This window comes from Danio aesculapii, chromosome 13 (genome assembly GCF_903798145.1).
Source record: "Danio aesculapii chromosome 13, fDanAes4.1, whole genome shotgun sequence".
In the NCBI taxonomy this organism is placed as follows: Eukaryota; Metazoa; Chordata; class Actinopteri; order Cypriniformes; family Danionidae; genus Danio; species Danio aesculapii.
In genome coordinates, this window is record NC_079447.1 from 5,898,631 (window position 1) to 5,920,223 (window position 21,593).

Sequence of the window (21,593 nt, forward strand, 5' to 3'; positions counted from 1 at the left end):
CTTTTTTTCTGTTAGTGGGCGGGGCCGCAGGTTTCAAGTCTCCCGGGTTTGCGCGCACAACTACTTGTGTTTCGTAGCCGCGTCATCACGAAACACCTAATGACTCGTTATCAAGACGACTCGTTTGAAGCACTATGAGTCGACTCTTTTATAGATGAATCAACAGTTTTAAACACTGTACACTTACAGATTTAAGCCTTAGCTGGATATTTCACTTCACTTAGAGCTGTGGTACACACTACATGGAAGGGTATTTTCAAAAACCCATAATATGTGCTCTTTAAGTAAGGGAGACATACAAAATGTGCAGGGTGGGGGGGCCCCAAGGACTGGAATTGAGAACCACTGAACTAGGCTGCGTCCGAAACCGCCTACCACTCAGTAGGTGCTGCATTTGAATTTAAACGTACTACTTGGCTGTTAGAAAAGTACGTTCTATACAGTATGAATGTAAAAAAGTATGAATGGAATTTGGACGTACTACATCCACCATTTTGTCATGGTCACGTGCCCTACCTGCATCTGTTGCGTCGCCTCTCTCCCATTCATGAATTCCCTCGCGGGGCATCATGGGATAGTGCAGCGTGCATGGGATGCGCACTTCAGAATCTCGCCAGAAGTAGTAAGTCATCCGGGTACTTCTTGCACACTGATTTTCGAATTCTATGAATTCGGACATACTACTCGGCTCGCATACTGATTTTAGCGTACTGTATAGTATGGACGTATGCTGTTTCGGATGCAGCCCTAGACTAATATGTGTGTCATTGCTTTTTCTGTGTGCCAAATGATTTGATTTGTCAGGATCTACCCAGCCAGGTCAGAGGTCATAAGTGGACCTGGACTCTTAAAAAACTGGTAATAACCGTTTCCTGTGTTATTTGTCATTTTAAGCGTTGAATCTTTTAAAGTTAAATCCTTTATATGTAAGCTGCCAGTTTGGTTGTAGATTGTACTGGGTTTTAACCAGTTTTGATTAGACAGCTGAGAGTACACTCAGCCTTGGGTACGAAACAGATTGTACTTTGAGTGTGTGTGTGTGTGTGTGTGTGTGTGTGTGATCTATTCCTTTGTGGACCAATTCACAGGTCTGGTGTCACTTCTGAACAGCCTAGTGCTGGAATGGGCAAACTCGATCCTGGAGGGCCGGTGTCCCTGCATAGTTTTGCACCAACCCTAATCAAACACACCTGCTTGTAGCTTTCTAGTGATCTTGAAGACACTAATTAGGGTGTTCAGGTGTGTTTGATTAGTGTTTGAGCGAAACTCTGCAGAGACACCGGCCTTCGAGGATCGAGTTTGCCCATGCCTGGCCTAGTGGCTGTCTGACGTTTGTTTAATTGAGATATCGTCATAACCAATCAGGTTAAAAGCGCAGTAGGTGATCTGCCTAAATGCTAACCGGTTAGCATAATATATATTTTTTATAATAATTTTTTAGGGGTTTTTCACCTTTTATTGGGATAGGATAGTGGAGGACAGACAGGAAAGCATTGGGGGAAAAGAGAGGGGAAGGGTCGACATAGGACCTTGAGTCGGGAATCGAACTTGGGTCGCCGTGAGCACCATGGTGCTATAAGTCAGCGCACTTAACCACTAGGCTATTGGCGCGGGCAGCATAATATCTATGAAACCCAATCACTCCCCTGCCATCCAAAGCCACGCCTCCTGAAATCACGATCGCGGACATTGTAAACATTATAAACACATTATAAAAAAAAATATGAATTGTGTTTTAAACTGAACCTAAACGGTCACGCTCAGAAGAACCATAATATTAATATTAAAGCTTTAAAAAGGGGTAAACTAGGTGCCCTTTAAAGTTTTTTGTCTTGCTTCTGGTCCAAATATCTAAAACACTTAAATCAAGAAACATTTTCTAGACAAGTAAGAAAAGTTGTCTTGTTTTCAGAAATAATCTTTAAAAATTAAGTGAGTTTTTCCCTCAAAATAAACACAATCTGCAAATGGGGTAAGCAAAAACAATCCTATTTTAAAGTGGAAACATGATTATTTGGCTTACCCCATTGGCAGATTATTTAGCTTGCTAGTTTGAGTTACTTTTGTTGAACACAAAGCACAATATACTGAAGAACGTTGAAAAAAAGCAGCAGTCGACTTCCACATTATTTATTGCTCCTACTATGGACTTAATGGCTGCTTTTCCCACCATGCTTCTCCAGTGCATCATCCTTTGTGTTCGACAAAAAAATAAAAATCGGTGGCTCAGTGGTTAGCACTGTTGCCTCACAATAAGAAGGTCGCTGGTTCGAGTCCCAGCTGGATCAGTTGGCATTTCTGTGTGTAGTTTGCATGTTCTCCCCATGTTCGCATGGGTTCCCTCTGGGTGCTCAGATTTCCCCCACAGTCCAAACACATGTGCTATAGGTGAATTGAATAAGCTAAATTGTCCGTAGTGTATGTGTGTGAATGAGTGTGTATGGATGTTTCCTAGTACTGGGTTGCAGCTGGAAGGGCATCCGCTGCGTAAAACATATGGTGGATAAATTGGTGGTTCATTCCGCTGTGGCAACATCTGATGAATAAAGGCACCAAGTCGAAGGAAAATGAATGAATGAATGAATGAATAAAGGATGAGTAAATGATGACAGAATTGTGTGAACTATGGCTTCAGAGCAGAATAGTGATCTTTGAAAATCCAGTGTGAAAGTGCTATGTGCTTTAAACTCAACAAAAAACGTACCGCATGAATAAACCATTCACAATAAATTATAAGCAATGTTCTATTAAAATAATAATAGTAATAGTAATAATAATAATAAAAATAATAATGATGAAAATAATAATAATAATAATAATAATAATAATAATAGTAATAATAATAATAATGATGATAATAATAATGATAATAATAATAATAATAATAATGATAATATTAATAATAATAAAGATAGTAATAATAATAATAATAATAATAATAATAATAATAATAATAATACAAATAATATTAATATTATTAATAATAATAATAATGATAATAATAATGATGATAATAATAATAATGATAATATTAATAATAATAATAATGATAATAATAATGATGATAATAATAATAATGATAATATTAATAATAATAATAATGATAGTAATAATAATAATAATGATAATAATAATTATAATAATAATAATAATAATAATAATAATAATAATAATAATAATAATAATAATAAAAATAATACTGATAATAATAATAAAAATAATAATAATAATATTGATAATATTAATAATAATGATAATATTAATAATAATAATAATAATAATAATAAATATATATAATAATAATAATATTAATAATAATAATAATAATAATAATGATAATATTAATAATAATAAAAATAATAACAATAATAATGATAATATTAATAATATTAATAATGATAATAATGATGATAATAATAATAATAATGATAATAATAATAATAATAATAATGATAATGATAAAAATATTAATAATAATAATAATAATAATAATGATGATAATAATATTAATAATAATAATAATAATAATAATAATAATAATAATAGGTAAATTCTTGATCAAATTGGAGTTTAAGCAATATTAACCATCATGTTTTCTTTAGCAAACACCACCACTAATAAATGTTAGTAATTCCACCGTCACCTCTGATGAATTAATACCATATTATTAGATTAACATTAAAAATAACATCTGAGGTCATATCGGCCGCCCCCACGTGTGTAGATGAGAAATGAAAGTGTAGGTGAAGATAATGGGGATGAAGATCTCCTACAGAACAGTGTGTGTGTGTGTGTGTGTGTGTGTGTGTGTGTGTGTGTAGGGAGGGGGCGACGCAGCCGGAGCTGGAACACACATCTGAGCGAGTGGGTGAAGAGCGCAGGGCCACTAAACTCCAGGGGGGTTTATGGAGGACTGTTTGCCAAAGCGTTTGACTGCGTGACACGGGGGCTTCAAGCCCTGATGAAGACAGGAAGAGGATGGGGAGATCTGAGGGTGGAGGCAAGGATAGGGCTCGGTTTGCTTTGATTGGATTTCTGTAGCAAGATGAAGGGAAACCATGAAAGTGAGTTTCTTCTGTTAAACACAAAGGAAGATATTGTGGAAAATATCTTTGTTGATTGGCTGGGCCATTCTACAGCTTGATTTTCTTTCTCTGTAAGCATTTGAGAGTGCCTTTGAGAGTGTAGATGTTAGACTGAAGCAGCTGATATTCATTTACACTGAGGAAGGGCAGAGGGTTGCTGAAGAGCTACTGAGAGATTTCAGCTGCTGTCTGGGCTTTCACTACACCTCCCTTTCTTCATGTGTTCAATACTTTTTTCCTGCGTTGTTTCATTTTATTACACAGAACTTCATTTGTAAACTAATTAGATTTGTTTTTTCTTTTTTTTTCTCATTTATGTTTATCCAGCCATGTCACAAGTTCCTGAGTGGTTATAAATAAATATCGGTATTTATAATGTAAAGATTTATTAATCTAAATTTTGTGCTATAAAGTTTAGATTGATAAATCTTTACTTTATAAAGCAGAGGTGTCCAAACTAGGGCCTGCGGGCCAAAATTGGCCCATGGTAACCTTTGATTTGGCTCACAATCCAGTCTGAGAATAGAGTGATGGGGAGGGTTGGGACGAATGAGTTTAACAGAGATTATATATTAAATGACAATGTAACCTTTTTTGTTTGTTTGTTTTATTGCTGAGCTACTTAAAAGCAAACTGAAATTAAATGTTTTAATTAAATGTTGTAAATGAATCAGATCTTTTTTTTTCAAATGTAAATACTGTCACTCTACAGACAGAGGACAATGCAGAAGACATCAACGAGTAGATTAAGGCAAAAACAGACGCAGCTTGACTAGTGTATTCAGTATTGAACTCCATTCTGTTTTTAATGGGATTGTTTGCGTTTTTACTGTTATACAATTGAAGTCAGAATTATTAGCTTCCTAGAATTATTAGCCCCCCTCTTTATTTTTTTCCCCAATTTCTGTTTAACAGAGAGAAGATTTTCAACACATTTCTAATCATAATAGTTTTAATAACTCATTTCTAATAACTGATTTATTTTATCTTTGTCATGATGACAGCAAATAATATTTGACTAGATATTTTTCAAGACACTTCTATACAGCTTAAAGTGAAATTTAAAGGCTTAACTAGGTTAATTAGGTTAACTAGGCAGGTTAGGGTAATTAGGCAAGTTAATGTATAATGATGGTTTGTTCTGTAGACTATCGAAAAAAAATACAGCTTAAAGGGACTAATAATATTGACCTTAAAATGGCTTTTAAAAAATTAAAAACTGCTTTTATTCTAGCTGAAATAAAACAAATAAGACTTTCTCCAGAAGAAAAAATATTATCAGAGATACTGTAAAATTTCCTTGCTCTGTTAAACATTTGCTCTGTTCATAATCCAAATTTCAAAGGAGAGCTAATAATTCCACTTCAACTATATATAATTATAAAATGTAAAACATATATACTGCATTAGTAGTTAATATAAAGCAATGTTCTTAATTTTAAATATTAATTACCCCTGGCATCTTTAATGTAATACAGTTTGGTATATATACCTTCAGTCCAAACCCCTTAAACAAGTTTGTTTTTTTACAGAAAAAAACCTGATATAGAGCCTAATACAGTCGAGAGAGAGAGAGAGAGAGTTTTAATTTTATTGCCATTTCAGCTTCTATGGCTATGTCATGGCAAAAACAAAACAGATCAAGTTTACCACATTTTATAAATACCAATTTTCTATAATTATAAAAATATTCTAACAATTAAAAGTCATCACCAGCAATAAATAATATACAAGGTAAAATACATGAATAATAATAATGATATATGAGATAAAAATCCAAATAGTTTAAGATTTACTTTTGATAAAAAAATTACACAATTTTAGAAGGATTCACATTTAAAAATATTCAATTTAAAGTCTCTCCAGATAAAAAAAATGTCTGATAACATTAAAAATAGGGCATTCTACAATAATATGTTTAACACTTTGGTTTCTGTTGCAATATAGACGTTTTGAGGGTTCTTCTCCTTTGAGTAAATGTTCATGCGTGAGTCTCGTGTGTCCAATGCGGCATCTTCTAAAAACAATCTCATCGTGTCTTGACTTAAAAAATAAATTAGATTTTGCCTAATACAGGCAGATTAAGTAAAAGTATCTTTCGTTCACAGCCCAACCTGAATTAAAGATATCTACAATGGCATTTCCCACTTCTTTTATTTTATTGGCTATCGCTCCTCGTCACACCAGCACACTCTCCATGACTCTGCCTGAAGCTTAATTAGCAAACAAACAGCGAAAGGTCAGGATGGAGCTGAATAAAATGCCACTTTATTAGCGGTACAAAAGCCCACCACTTTCAAACTAAAGCACTTATTAAAAGGAAGGTGGCATTAATTGAGAAAATTGTAAAGAATGCTGGATAGGGAGATACTGCACACAATCAAGCCCAAGCGGAAAGGCCAGGAAATAACTAAACGAATCCGCCACAGGGAAAGCAGAGCTTGCGGTTTGGAGAAAGTCACAGTCGCTATCATGCTTAGGGTGGTTGATAAGTGGCAAACGACGCAATAATAATAAATCAATAGCAAAAGTAATAGAAAACAGGCCTAATGGCATTAACGGAGGCAAAGCATGTATCATCTACACTTCCTGGAATATTTATAGCAAACACATTAGAAAAGGTCAAATGTCTAAATGTAGAAAGTGGAAGGAGTGACTCAGAGTTTTACTTTACAGTAAAGCATTACTGCGTTCATTAGCGGACAGATCCTCAGGCGCATCGTTTGTGCTAAATAAATCTGGGTTTTGGAAAATAACCAGCAAAAAAAAAAAGCACCGATGTGTGTCAGATGTGTGTCAACTAAATATACTACACATGTACAAATATTGGCATTGGACAAAAATTGGTAACATATTTAAATATATGTTATACCCTGCAGTTGGATTTGGCCACTTTGGTTTACCCAAATATGGGTCAAAACTAAACTATTAACTAAAAATATACAACACGTGTTGTTGTTTCAACTCAAATTGGCATAAAATATTGACATTGGGTTAAATTTCTTAATACATCTTATTCCCAGCAGCTACGTTTGACTATATTTTACCCAAATATGGGTCAGAACAACCCAGAATTTTTAACTGCACCAACATGGTAATTAACCCCTTTTAACCCTAATTAAACTTCACGATTAAATATACTACCGTGTTGTGGTTTCAACGGTGTTGTGGGTTACATTTTTATTTGAATAAAATATTTAAATTATACCCAGCAGTTGGGTTTAACCATGTTTACCCAATTGTGGGTCAAAACAACCCTGTGTTATTTTACTACATCTTCACGGTAATTAAACCCTTTTAAATAAACTGATCGACGAAATATACCACACGTTGTTAAACGACGTTTTTAAACTCAAATTTGGTTAAAATATTGGCATTGGATTAAATTTGTCAATAAAATGGTATATTTAAATATATTATACCCAGCAGTTGGGTTTGGCAATGTTTTAGCCAAATAGGAAACAAAAAAACCCAGTATTTAAACTGCATCATTAAAAAAATGTAATTAAACTGCTCAAATAAACATACTTCGCATATGTTGTTGTGTCAATGCAAATTTGGGTGAAATATCAACATTGGTTTTCATTTCTAAATAAAATATTTAAATATGTTATACCCAGCAGCTGGGTTTGGATAGTTTGGATAGTTTTAACGCAAATATTGATCAAAACAACCGAGTATTTTAACTGCATCATTATGACAATGAAATCAATTTAAACTGCTCAGTTAAATATACTTTGCATGTGTTGTTGTTTTAACTCTAATTTGGGTAAAATAATGACATCGGGTAAAACTTTTAAATCAAATACTGAAACAGGTTATACTCTGCATTGGGTTTCTCCATGTTTTTCTCAAATATGGGTCAAAACAACCCAGTATTTTAACTGCGTCATTATGGTAATTAAAGCCTTTTAATTAAACTACTCAATTAAATATACTACACATGTTGGTGTTTCAACTGAAATTTAAGTAAAATATTGCCATTGAGTAAATATTTTTTTAATATTTAAATATGTTATACTCAGCAGTTGGGTTTGGCCAGTTTGGTTTACCCAAATCTGGGTCAAAACATACCAGTAGTTTTAACTGCATCATCATGGTAATTAAACCCTTTCAAATAAGCTGCTCAGTTAAATATACTACACGTGTTGTTGAGTCAAAAATATTGACATTGGGTTAAATTTCTAAATAAAATACTGAAACATGTTATACCCAGCAGTTAGGTTAGGCCAGTTTGGTTTACCGAAATATGGGTCAAGACAAAACCATTTAATCTAAACTTAAACATTTTAATTAAACTGCTCAGTTAAATATACTACACGTGTTGTTGTTTCAACTCAAATTGACATTGGGTTAAATTTCTCAATAAAATATCTTATTCCCAGCAGCTGTGTTTTACCCAAATATGGGTCAGAACAACCAAGCATTTTTAACTGCACCAGCATGGTAATTAAACCTTTTTAGCCCTAATTCAACTGCTCAGTTAAATATACTACGCATGTCATGTTGTTTAAACTCAAATTGACATTGGGTTAAATTTCTAAATAAAATACTGAAATATGTTATACCCAGCAGTTAGGTTGGGTTTATTTTTTTTACTCAAATATGGGTCAAAACCACCAAGTTTTTTTAACTGCATCATCATGGTAATGAAACCTTTTTAATTAAACTGCTGTGTTAAATCTACTACAGAAGTGTTGTTGCTTCAATTGAAATTTGGGTAAAATATTGCCATTGGATAAAATTTCTTCAAATATTTAAATCTGTTATACCCAGCAGATGGATTTGGCCATGTTTGGTTTACCCAAATATGGGTCAAAACAACCCAATATTTTTAACTGCATCATCATGGTTATTAAACCATTTTTAATTAAACTACTCAATTAAAAATCCTACACGTGTTGTTGTTTTAACTCAAATTTGGGCAAAATATTGACATTGGGTTACATTTTTTAAATAAAATATTTAAATATGTTATACCCAGCAGTTGGGTTTGGCCATGTCTTACCCAAATACTGTTTGGGTCAAACAACCCAGTATTTTTAACTGCATAACTGCATAAACCCTTTTAAATTAACTGCTCAATTAAATATACTTCGCAGGTGTTGTTGTTTCAACTCAAATTTGGGTAAGATAATAACATTGGGTTAAATTTATTAATAAACTATGTTATTCCCAGCAGTTATGTTTGGCCATGTTCTACCCAAATAAGGGACAAAACAACCCAGTATTTTAACTGCATCATTATGGTAAATAAACAATTTCAAATTAACTGCTCCGTTAAATACACTACACATGTCTTGTTGTTTTAACTCAAATTTGGGTAAAGTATTGACATCTGAGTTAAATTTCGAAATAAAATACAAAAATATGTTATACCCAGCAGTTGGGTTTGGCAAGTTTGGCTTACCCAAATATGAGGCAAAACAACCCAGTATTTTAACTGCATCATTATGGTTATTAAAACCCTTTAAATTAAACTGCTCAATTAGATATACTACATGTGCTGTTGTTTCAACTCAAATTTGGGTAAAATATTGACTTTGGGTTTATATTCTAAATAAAATATTGAAATGGGTCATACCCAGCAGTTATGTTTGGCCATGTTTTACCCAAATATGGGTCAAAACAACCTAGTATTTTTTGACTGCATCATTTTAATCAAACTGAGAGATTCAGATTTTTGCAAAATATTCACATTGGGTTAAATTTTGAAATAAAAAAACTAAAATATGTTATACCCAGCAGTTGGGTTTGGCCAGTTTGGTTTACCCAAATATGGGTCAAAACAACTCAGTATATTAACTGCATCATTATGGTAATTATATAACTTTAATTAAACTGCTCAAATAAAGGTACTACGCATGTGTTGTTGTTTCAACTCAAATTTGGGTGAAATGAAACATGAAAAAATTGTGCCTATTTAAAACTGAAAAACAGTATCTAGGGGGATGCGAGTTGTTTTAAAACGTCTCATCTTCTGTTCCAAACAATTTAGCATCTCTTATTGTCATTCTTGTCATCAAACTTTTATCATCCATGTTAGTTTTTATGCCTTGTACAGAACAGTGATCAACTCAGGTTGTGTTTATTTGTCCCACATAATTGAATGAAATCAAAAAGAGTGTTCTGACCATCACTTCGCTCTTTTAAAAGCCGCTCGTGAGTCAGCGCTGCACTGAATCTGAAGTGATGCATGACAATATTTATGATTTATCCGAGCGTTTTCTCTTACCCAGCTCTGAAGTGGCCACCTCGGGAATGGTGATTCTCAACATGGAACCGGAACTCAATTCCTAAACAAAAGAAAAGTGAGAGGCGGATTTCAGCAGCACATACTAAATATTAGCAACTATGACACAAAGTAGAGCTTGAAATGTAAAGCGTCATGTTGCTATTTATATCGATTCGAATTTAGTCTAAAAAGCAATCAGGATTTTGTTATTCTGTTCTATTGTCATTTTTGTCAAAAGAGTTTCCAATCTAAATGTCAAATCCCCTTTTTTCCATGACTTTCACTGACTAAAAGCTGAATCCCATGACCAACACTGTAAAGAAATATATTTTTAGTTGAATCATAGTTTTAGTTGAACTTTTCTAGTCATCTTAGCTTAATATTTTTAGTTAACATATAATTTAACTTTAAAAACGTAGTTGCCATCTGATTACCAATTAAAATAAGTTAAAGTAACTAGAAAACTAGTTAGATTAGTATTAGTAGATTAGTAGTTATGACTATCAGATTTTTACAGTGTATAATGAAAAACTGGCAGCTGTTGTGTTAAGCAGTCCTTCGCCTCCCCTACTCTTCTTTTGAAGGACATCCTGAGATTTTTAACAAATCACAGAGAGTCAGGACCTCGGTTGAACGTCTCATCCGAAAGACAGCGCTTACTAAGCAGTGTAGAGTCCCAATCAATATATTGGGGCATTAGGACACAGAGACCGCAGGATGAGTGCCTCTTGCTTGTCTCACTAACACCACTTCCGGCAGCAACCTAGCTTTCTCACATGGTCTCCCATCCAGGTACTGACCGGGAACAGCCCTGCTTAGCTTCAGTGGGCGTGCATGTGAGAGTTGCAGAGAGTTAGCTGCCGGCAAAGAACTAGCTGGCTATTTCCTGCAGATTTTGGCTATCTAGGGTACTGCATTGTGGCATTATATTCATTAAAATGACATTACAATCTCGTATAGATTAGATTAGATTTGATTAAACTTTATTGTCATTACACATGTACAAGTACAAGGCAACGAAATGCAGTTTCGGTTTAACCAGCAGTGCAATAGCAGCAAGTGCAGGATATAGGTATAAGTTATAAAGTGCAGTTACAGAAAAACTATAGTGATATTTACAGATGGATATACTATCAACATTATATACAGGTTGTATTAGCTATGAACAGAGATTTACAATAAATGAATATATGTACAGGATGCTATTAATCGTCAGGAGTGGCAGATAGATGACAAATGTTCATGTGCAGTGGGTATGTACAGTTCAAATAAGTGAATCAGTGCAATGAATATGTGCAAACTTTAAATGTGCAAATGTTAAATAGTGCAGTGATTGTGATGAGTATAAGTTAGAGGAGTGTTGGGGGGTGTATTGGGGGGGCAAAAGAGTTAGTGAGGGGCAGAGTTCAAAAGGGAGACATCTCTGGGGAAAAAGCTGTTCCTCAGTCTGCTGGTTTTTGTCCGGGGGAGCCTGAAGCGCCTGCCAGAAAGCAGGAGAGAAAACAGTCTGTGAGCAGGGTGAGAGGTGTCCTTAAGAATACTGCGTGCTCGGCGCAGACAGTGTTTCTTCTGGATGTCCTCAATGGCTGGCAGTGTAGTCCCTGTGATGCGTTGGGCAGTTTTCACCACCCGCTGCAGTGCCTTACGCTCAGCAACAGAGCAGCTTCCATACCAGACTGTGACGCAGTTGGTCTGGTATGGAAGCTGCTCTGTTGCTGAGATATAAAGTGCTCAAAAACCACAAATATTTACACTCTTTTTTCTTACGGTATCGATTGCTAAACTTCTAAATTTGAACATGATTGTTAGAGATTTTAAAAGTTCTGTTTATTTTGATCGTTTGATTTATTCGTGTATCAAATATGATGCTTTATGGTTAAGAGCAAACACTTTCTCTCAGTGTTCCCTTTATACAAATTAAAAAAAGCCATGGTTCATGAGGTCAAAAAAGTAATAAGCAATTAAAACATGTCAAATTCAAGTGTATTTTCACAGCAAAACAACTTGAGAATGCAAAGATGTAATAAACTGTAAAAATACCTGTAATTAACAGTTTTTCTGTATTTTGTGATTCATGTTTTTATTTTTCCTCATTTATTTGTTTTTGAATTGCATGATGGGAGCTTGATCTTTCTTCAGACAACTCACTTTTTTCTCTATATATTATTTATTACACGTTATCTTATTTCAAACTATTAAAATGTAAATAAAAGTCACTTTGTTAAACTGTAGAGTTGAATTTTCAGCATTAAACGCCAACAGAGCAGAGATCAACATCCCATAATGCAACTCACAACCAAAAATCAATAAAAAATAAACTATTAATTAACAGATATTATTTGCAGTGTAGCTTTATAATTGAACATACTTTAGAATCTATACACAAAAGTCTTGTCGCCTTTCCTACCCAAGACTCAAATCACTTGGATTGGCAAAGAAAGCCTTCTTGCAGGACTCCCAGAGTTCATCAAGATTCTTTGGATTCATCTTCAATGCCTCCTCCTCCATCTTACCCCAGACATGCTCAATATTGTTCATGTCTGGTGACGGGGCTGGCCAATCCTGGAGCACCTTGACCTTCTTTACTTTCAGGAACTCTGACGTGGAGGCTGAAGTACAAGGAGCACTATCCTGCTGAAGAATTTGCCCTCTCCTGTGGTTTGTAATGTAATGGGCAGCACAAATGTCTTGATACCTCAGGCTGTTGATGTTGCCATCCACTCTGCAGATCTCTCGCACGCCCCATACTGAATGCAGACCCAAACCATGATTTTTTCTTCACCAAACTTGATTGATGTCTTTGAGAATCTTGGGTCCATGCTGGTTCCAATAGGTCTTCTGTAGTATTTGTGACGATTGAGATGCAGTTCAACAGACGATTCATGGGGAGGAGGGAAAAAAAAAATTGACCTTCTGCCACTTTTCCAAATAATCAACAAGAAGTCAAGTTATTACTTGTTGCTCTTACAACTGGGATGCTGATGACCATTAAAAAATCATCATAACCTTGTGAAAATGGTCCATTAAAGAAATTCCATGACCGGTGGGAATCATGAAAAGAACAATTGCATGCATGCATTCGCGATGACCTGAATGAAAACAAATCTCAGACGCCGGCTATTTTTAAAATGCTTCCTCAGACACATATCATCCCACATAAGTTGGCGAGATTGCTTTGACAGGCCTGCGAGGGGATTTCTTGCGGTAGGACACGTCGTTCAGTGGGAAATGACAACGCAGAGGGGCTGACTGCAGGGGAGCAGACCTTATCGAGTCCTGTCAAAACAGCGACGGGCTCCTGGAGTCGCCAAAACATGCCGGTCATGTCCTGATACTGTGGCAGCCCTCAATTACGGCCCGCCACTGTATCGCAAAAGCAATTACCTGCTCTTGCCTTTAGCAGCAGTGGTCAGCACCATCACAAACGCAAGCATCTTGACCCTGTTTGACATTTGCAAAACGCATTTAGAAAAGCAGCTGCTGCATTTGTGTCAATGCCACAAGCGGTGATGTATGGACAAAGCCAGGTTGGTTTTAAGTTCACTGGCATCGGATATAAAACAGAGCCCACCTGGATGAATAATAGAAATGATTCTTACATAATTTACTGTTAATTTTTGATAACAGATATTGATTTAAAGTTCATTTGTGGTATATAAAGTTATATAGACCTTCTGTGATTGTTTTTTCCTTTTTCAAATATTTCATTTCCCAAATGATGTTTAACAGAGCAAGGAAATTTTCACAGTATTTACTAAAATATTTTTTCTTCTGGAGAAAGTCTTATTTGTTTTATTTTGACAATAATAAAAGCGGTTTAAAAATTTTCAATATGAGGTCAATATTATTAGCCACCTTATGCCATTACTATTTTTAGATTGTGTACAGAAACCACTGTTATACAATATCCTAACTTGCCTAATTAACCTAGTTAAGCCTTTAAATGTTACTTTAAGCTGAATACTAGCATCTTGAAAAATATCTAGTCAAATATTATTTACAGTCATCATGGCAAAGATAAAATAAATCAGTTATTAAATTAGTTATTAAAACTATTATCTTTAGAAATGTGTTGAAATAAAATTATAAAAAATACAGGGGCTAATAATTCAAGAAGGGTAATATTTCTGACTTTAACTGTAATAGGGTTGCACAAGATATTGTTTCAGAATCTATATTGCAATGTGCGAGAGTTGGCAATATATTTCCATTTAGTCGTTTAGCAGATGTTTTTGTCCTTCGAATAGAAAAGGCATTCAGAGATTTAACAAAAAGAGGCAATACACACAAGAAGTGCCAATTATACAAAGGAACTGTTAGTGCTCAGATAATTCAGAGCTAGAGTAAGAAGGCGCGTTTTTATAGAGAAAAGAGTGTTTCGACAGGTGGTTTGTCAAGCCCACTCACCTGTGTGAGGCACACATCAGAAATGCACAGTGTTTTATTAGGAACCCTATTAGAATTGCTCTGTTTCTTCTTCTTCTTCTTCTGCGGAATGAATCGCGATTTTGAGGGTCTAAACATGCCCGAAAACTGAGCCCGGGTGCGAGGTCCCTTTCATCGCTGCTTGCAGCTTTAAGTTTGATTTTGTTTTTGTTTTTTTAAGGCTGATTGTATGTAAATATGTGACTCATATGTGAAAAACTGGTGCAAGTGTTGGTTAAAGTGGCAGAAAGATAAAAGAGTGTGTTTTCTACAGGTGGTTTGTCATACCCTCTCACCTGTGTGAGGCACATTTAAAAGTGATGATGTTTTGGGGCTGTCATTTGGTGTGGTGGGGGGGAGGGGTCATGGTTTTGTTCATAGGGGTTACTTATTTAACAGGGGTTTAATAATATGCCAAAATTAAGTGAGTTTTTTCTGAAAACAATCAAAATAATCTGCCAGTGAGGTAAATAAAATCTTTTTATGTCACAAGAAAAAACAAGATGATTTAGCTTACCCCATTGACAAATTTTGCTTGTTTTAAGGAAAAACCTCAGAGGCTGTAGAGATCATCTAGCCAACCAACTGACATAAACCCTTCCCTAAACCCAACCGATAGTGTTTTCAAATCAAACATCGGAGAACAGTGCACAGCGAACATATAGTTTTACCTTGATTTTAGGGGTCATCAATAAAATAAATAAATACATTGTTACGTCCCAGGACGTATTTGTTTCTGTTGTTTTTTTTTCTTTCTTTCTTTCTCTGCTACACCCTAGTAGGAGCTAATGACCATCACCTGCTGCCACTTATGAACCACTCCGTGATTGGAGGACGAGAAAAGTAATAAGCATTTAAACAGCAGTTCTCCACTAGAACAGTGTGTAATTGTGTGTGTGTGGAGGCTTTGTTTTTGTGAGGCTTTATAAATATATATTTAGTTTGATTCTTTAAGCATCATTTGTTGATTAGGAGCTTTAAATTGTTTAAGTTCTGTTGATCATCTGAAATAGCTTTTGCCTCGAACTCTTTTTGATTGTAAGTTAATTTTTGTTTTCAATACTACTTTGTTATCCACTATTTATTCTGTTAATTTGGGATTGGGTTAGTATGGAGGGGGTGCCATTTTTCTTTTTGTAACCATTTTCTCCTGTTTAAGTTAGTAAGGGAGTGAGAGTATTTTTGATGTATTTTTCTTTTCTTTTCTTTGATAGATTATTCAGTTCTTCCCTTTCTCTCAGTTAGAGAACGTTTGTTTGTTGTTTTGGCTTAAACCCCCTCTTGAAGCCTTTCTATTGGAACCCTCCCTTAATCCTTTAATAAATATTGTTAATCTTTATTCCAGTTGCATTTTCTTTGTTTAGTCCTTTGAGAAGTTGCTCATGTGACCTCATTGCTGACACACACACACAAAACTCCACTAATATTCTGTTGCGTTCCTGTGTCCCCCTAGACAGAGTGTAGGGGAACGTAACAACATTTTTAAAAAGGCACAAATTCTATCAATATCTGCACTGCACTGTAAATGCTGCCAAAATAATCAGCTATTAAATCCTTCTCTAAAGGATTATAAGCATTACTATAAGACTTCTGTTGCATTGGTATCAGGATCATCAGAGCTGAGAGATGTCAAGAATTTGATGATGATTTATTTTTATTCACGTCAATTCAAATGTATTTGTACAGCGCTTTTGACAATAATTAATGTTTCAAAGCAGCTTTACAAAAGGTGCACATTATTGCACCACAATCAAAATCAGATAAGTTATGGTTATTCGTTACCATAACTTTATTAGCTACTAACAACTTTAAGTAGTAACTTATAGCGTTTAACAGTTAGAGTTATTATATATAAACCGTTAACCTGCAGTTATATAGTCTATAGGTGATGTTTATGTGACGTGTTTAATTAAGTGTATTTGTGTATTAAGTGTATTTAATCCCATGCCAGCAATAAAGGTTGTTTTTTTTAATAAAGTAACGAACAGCACTGACCAGAGTGACTCTGTTGCAGACGGGGTCTCGGAGGGTCTGAATATGAGGAGCGGTTTGCTGAAACGGAGACTCTTCCAGCCATGAGGACTCGTGGTGCTGCGACGAGCTGCGCATCTCTAGCACAGGAGACGGCATGCCAACCTGAGATGAAGTTGAAGACCTAATTATGATAAACACTGAAGATAAGGAAGACCAGCAAAGCCTTCATTTAATTTCTTTTCAGCTTAGTCCCTTTATTAATCTGGGGTTGCCACAGCGGAATGAACCGCCAACTTATCCAGCACATGTTTTACGCAGCGGATGCCCTTCCAGCTGCAACCCAGTACTGGGAAACATCAATACACAGTCACAGACTAAGACCAATTAAGCTTATTCATTTCACCTATATCGCATGTCTCTGGACTGTAGATCTTCTGCAGTGTTTGTGATGATTGGGATGCAGTTCAACAGATGATTCATCTGAAAATCTACCTTCAGCCACTTTTCCAAATGATCAACTAGAAGTCAAGTTATTATTTGTTGCTCTTACAACTGGGATCGATGACTAGACAATTGTCAGGTAGTGTATTTAACACCTTAGGTATCTTACTTTCAATAGGTCCCCTTTAAATTATGCAATGGCAAACTATTTAAGGCAGGGGTGGGCAAACTCGGTCCTGGAGGCCCGGTGTCCTGCATAGTTTAGCTTCAACTCTACTCAAACACACCTGAACATGCTAATCAGTGTCTTCAAGATCACTAACTATCTATAAGCAGGTGTGTTTGATCAGAGTTGGAGCTAAACTGTGCAGGACACCGGCCCTCCAGGACCGAGTTTGCCCACCCCTGATTTAAGGCCTTGGATTATTATTGTTTTACCTATTTTACATGATTTCTGAAGAGAAAATTATGACAAAAATGCACACTGTTAGAATGATATCATGCATTATATTTTAATAAAGAAATATTAAACCATACCTACCACAAAAATGTGGTACTTGTTTGTTTTATAGCATTCATTTTCCTATCCAAATAGCTTAAAAACATGCCTGAAATTATATTTGGTTGACTCTCTCTTGTCCTGTATTATTAGTAATCAATTAACATGAAAATAAAAGGTACAAACTGTGATCAAAATTTGTTTGTCCGCACATCTACATCATCTGCCCTCAATGTAGTACTGGACATCATGACTGAATAAATGAAAAACATTGTGCCGGAGAAGCTTTTATCAATGGCGCAATCCTTAAATGCTAGCTCTAAAAGCACTAACACAATATCCACAAATACACTCACACCGGGGTTTGATTAATAATTTATTAAGCATACGATCAATCAAATACTCTATGCTTGATCTCAGTCGCGCGAAATTAGATTATCAAACCAACCGGGGGCCCCAGAGTTGTTTTTGTTGTTTAAGAAGAAAAATAACGCAGCTGGCCATCATTACTGTGATTTAATACTGATATCGATCCATTTGTAGGAACCGAGCGGATGGCCATTAGCATTAGGACTTAATATGAAGAGTCGTCTCGAAGAATGCTGTCTTGTCTTACATATATGACTCAATTAGTGGTTGGGTAATTGGCTGAATGTTACACACACACACACATACACACACCTCCTCCAGACGGCTCATATGCTGAACTGTGGCTCGGGCCGGAGTGCTGATGTTTTCCAGAGGTGTGCTCAATATAGGCGGCTGGCTTGGCACGCTGAATGTAGGAGACAGAAGGCCAGGGACGAACACTTTGCTAACCTGCACACAAACAGACTCACAATTAAATAAAGCATGATGGTTTTGTATTACCAAATGGGTAAAATTTAATTAGTTTGTAGATGGTGGGAACAAATTACCTTGTTTTAGGACATTTTAATACAGATAATAGTGTGATATGATATCTAGGGTGGCAAAGAGGTGGAAAATTTCCAGTAAATTTCCTTTGGAACTTTACGTGAATTTATTTAATCTACATGAAAATTAAGGAATTTCTAAAAACTGTATATACAAACTAATGCTGAACAATATATATTTTAACCATCGATATCACAATGTGTGCATCCACAATAGTCCCATTGCAGGATTAGATTATTTATTCATTTAAATACAAAAATATTATTAATGTATACATTTTTTTAATCATTTATATTATGATGAGAGTGTTATTTTACATTTGATTGCACCTGAATACTGTTAACTGTTTATTTCACTTATATTTTTGCTATGTCACATTTAAATATGCTTGTAATTTATTATAATTTATGCAGATGCATTGCATAGAAAAAGACTTGTTTATCCCAGTTGATCTAAATTAATGAAATCATCCCAAATTGAGCTTTTCAAGATGGTGGAAAAAAACCTATATTTAGTGACATTTCAACACAGATAATAGTGTCAAATCATATCTACATTTGCAAAGGGGTGGAAAATGGCCAGTAAATTTCCTGAAAACTTCATCTCTGGAAATTTTGGAAATATTATAAGTTGGAAAATTTACGGGAATTTATGGAAACTTATTTAAATTACTTAGAAACTTTGAGAAATGTATATACAAACATTTTGTTCATAGTCTGACATGCAAACAAGCTAATGCATATTAAAAATGACATTTTTGACTGATTTAATTGTATGTGAAACTTTAATTCTTTCATTGAGCAACAAAAAAGCATAAATACAGGTATGACACTACTGATCTCATGGTTCGGTTAAGAAAATAAATTTAAAAAACGTGATGGTTTTGTGTTACCAGATAAAATGTAATTTGTTTGTAGATGGTGGGAAAAATAATTGTGTGTTGGGACATCCTAACACAGATAATAGTTTCATATATCTATTATTTGCAAAGGGGCGGAACATTTCCAGTAAATTTCCTGAAAACATCCATGGCATATCTCATCTCTGGGATTTTGGAAAATTCCAAGTTGGAAGATTTTTTAAGATTAAGATTATACAAGACATTTAAGATTAAATTACATTAAAAAAAATTTAAAAGAGGGTTTTATGTAACCAGGTGGGTATAAAAATGAATTCATTTGTAGACCGTGGGAAAATAATTGTGTTTTGTGACATTCTAACACAGATAATAGTGTCATATCATATTAGGATTGCAAAGGGGTGGAAAATTTCCAGTAAATTTCCATGAGAACTTTAAGTGAATTTATTTAAAATTGTGTTTTGGGAAATTCTAACGCTGATAATAGTGTCATATCATATTCATGGTTGTAAAGGGGCAGAAAATTTCCAGTAAATTTCCATGGGAAATTTGGAAATATTCCACGTTGGAAAATTTACAGAAACGTACTGGTCTCAGGATTTGTTTAAAAAATACATCAATTAATTAAAAAACATGATGGTTTTTGTCTTACCAGATCTTTTGAACTTCAACTTGGAAAATTTACGGGAATTTATGGGAACTTATTTAAATTACTTGGAAATGGAATATTACTTGGAATTTTTATAAAAATGGTATATACATTCTAACACAGATAATAGTGTCATGTCATATTTAAAGTTGCAAAGGGGTAAAAAAATTTCTAGTAAATGTTCACGGAACACTTCCATGGGAACTTTAAGTGAATTAATTTAAATTACATAAAAATTGAGGAATTTCTATAAACTGTACATACAAACTTTAACTATAAACATTTTGTTCATAAGCTGACATGCACACAAGCTAATACATATTAAAAATGACATTTTTGACTGATTTAATTGTAAGCGGAACTTTAATTCTTTCACTGAGCAAAAAACACATGATGGTTTTGTGTTACCAGATGGGTAAAATTTAATTAACTAAAAGAAGTTGGGAAAAATGATTGTGTTTTGGGAAATTCTAACGCTGATAATAGAGTCATATCATATTCATGGTTGTAAAGGGGCAGTAAATTTCCATGGGAAATTTGGAAATATTCCACGCTGGAAAATTTACAGAAAAGAATTGGTCTCAGGATTTGTTTAAAAAATACATCAATTAATTAAAAAACATGATGGTTTTTGTCTTACCAGATCTTTTGAACTTCAAGTTGGAAAATTTACGGGAATTTATGGGAACTTATTTAAATTACTTGGAAATGGAATATTACTTGGAATTTTTATAAAAATGGTATATACATTCTAACACAGATAATAGTGTCATGTCATATTTAAGGTTGCAAAGGGGTGAAAAATTTCTAGTAAATGTTCACGGAACACTTCCAAGGGAACTTTAAGTGAATTTATTTAAATTACATAGAAATTGAGGAATTTCTATAAACTGTACATACAAACTTTAACTATAAACATTTTGTTCATAAGCTGACATGCACACAAGCTAATACATATTAAAAATGACATTTTTGACTGATTTAATTGTAAGCGGAACTTTAATTCTTTCACTGAGCAAAAAACACATGATGGTTTTGTGTTACCAGATGGGTAAAATTTAATTAACTAAAAGATGTTGGGAAAAATTATTGTGTTTTGGGAAATTCTAACGCTGATAATAGTGTCATATCATATTCATGATTGTAAAGGGACAGAAAATTTCCAGTAAATTTCCATGGGAAATTTGGAAATATTCCATGTTGGAAAATTTACAGAAACATACTGGTCTCAGGATTTGTTTAAAAAATACATTAATTAATTAAAAAAACATGATGGTTTTTGTCTTACCAGATCTTTTGAACTTTATCTCTAATTTCGGAAATATTCCAAGTTGGAAAATGTACGGGAATTTATGGGAACTTATTTAAATTACTTGGAAATGGAAAACGGTATATACATTCTAACACAGATAATAGTGTCATGTCATATTTAAGGTTGCAAAGGGGTGTAAAATTTCTAGTAAATGTTCCAGGAACACTTGCATGGGAACTTTAAGTGAATTTATTCATAT

The 21,593-nt window shown here is 34.3% G+C and overlaps 1 protein-coding gene across 2 annotated transcripts in view; it reads right to left on the bottom strand.

Moving 5' to 3' along the window:
- The window catches only part of anapc1 (anaphase promoting complex subunit 1), a 170,444-nt gene that overhangs the window by 116,115 nt on the left and 32,736 nt on the right, over positions 1-21,593 (bottom strand). For both annotated transcript variants that reach the window (XM_056470420.1, XM_056470419.1), the window contains exons 14-16: positions 18,341-18,478; positions 16,741-16,881; positions 10,321-10,381 (exon numbers count right to left, since the gene is read on the bottom strand). In XM_056470420.1, the coding sequence (XP_056326395.1) occupies positions 10,321-10,381; positions 16,741-16,881; positions 18,341-18,478 (340 nt within the window). The remainder of the gene's footprint in view (positions 1-10,320; positions 10,382-16,740; positions 16,882-18,340; positions 18,479-21,593) is intronic.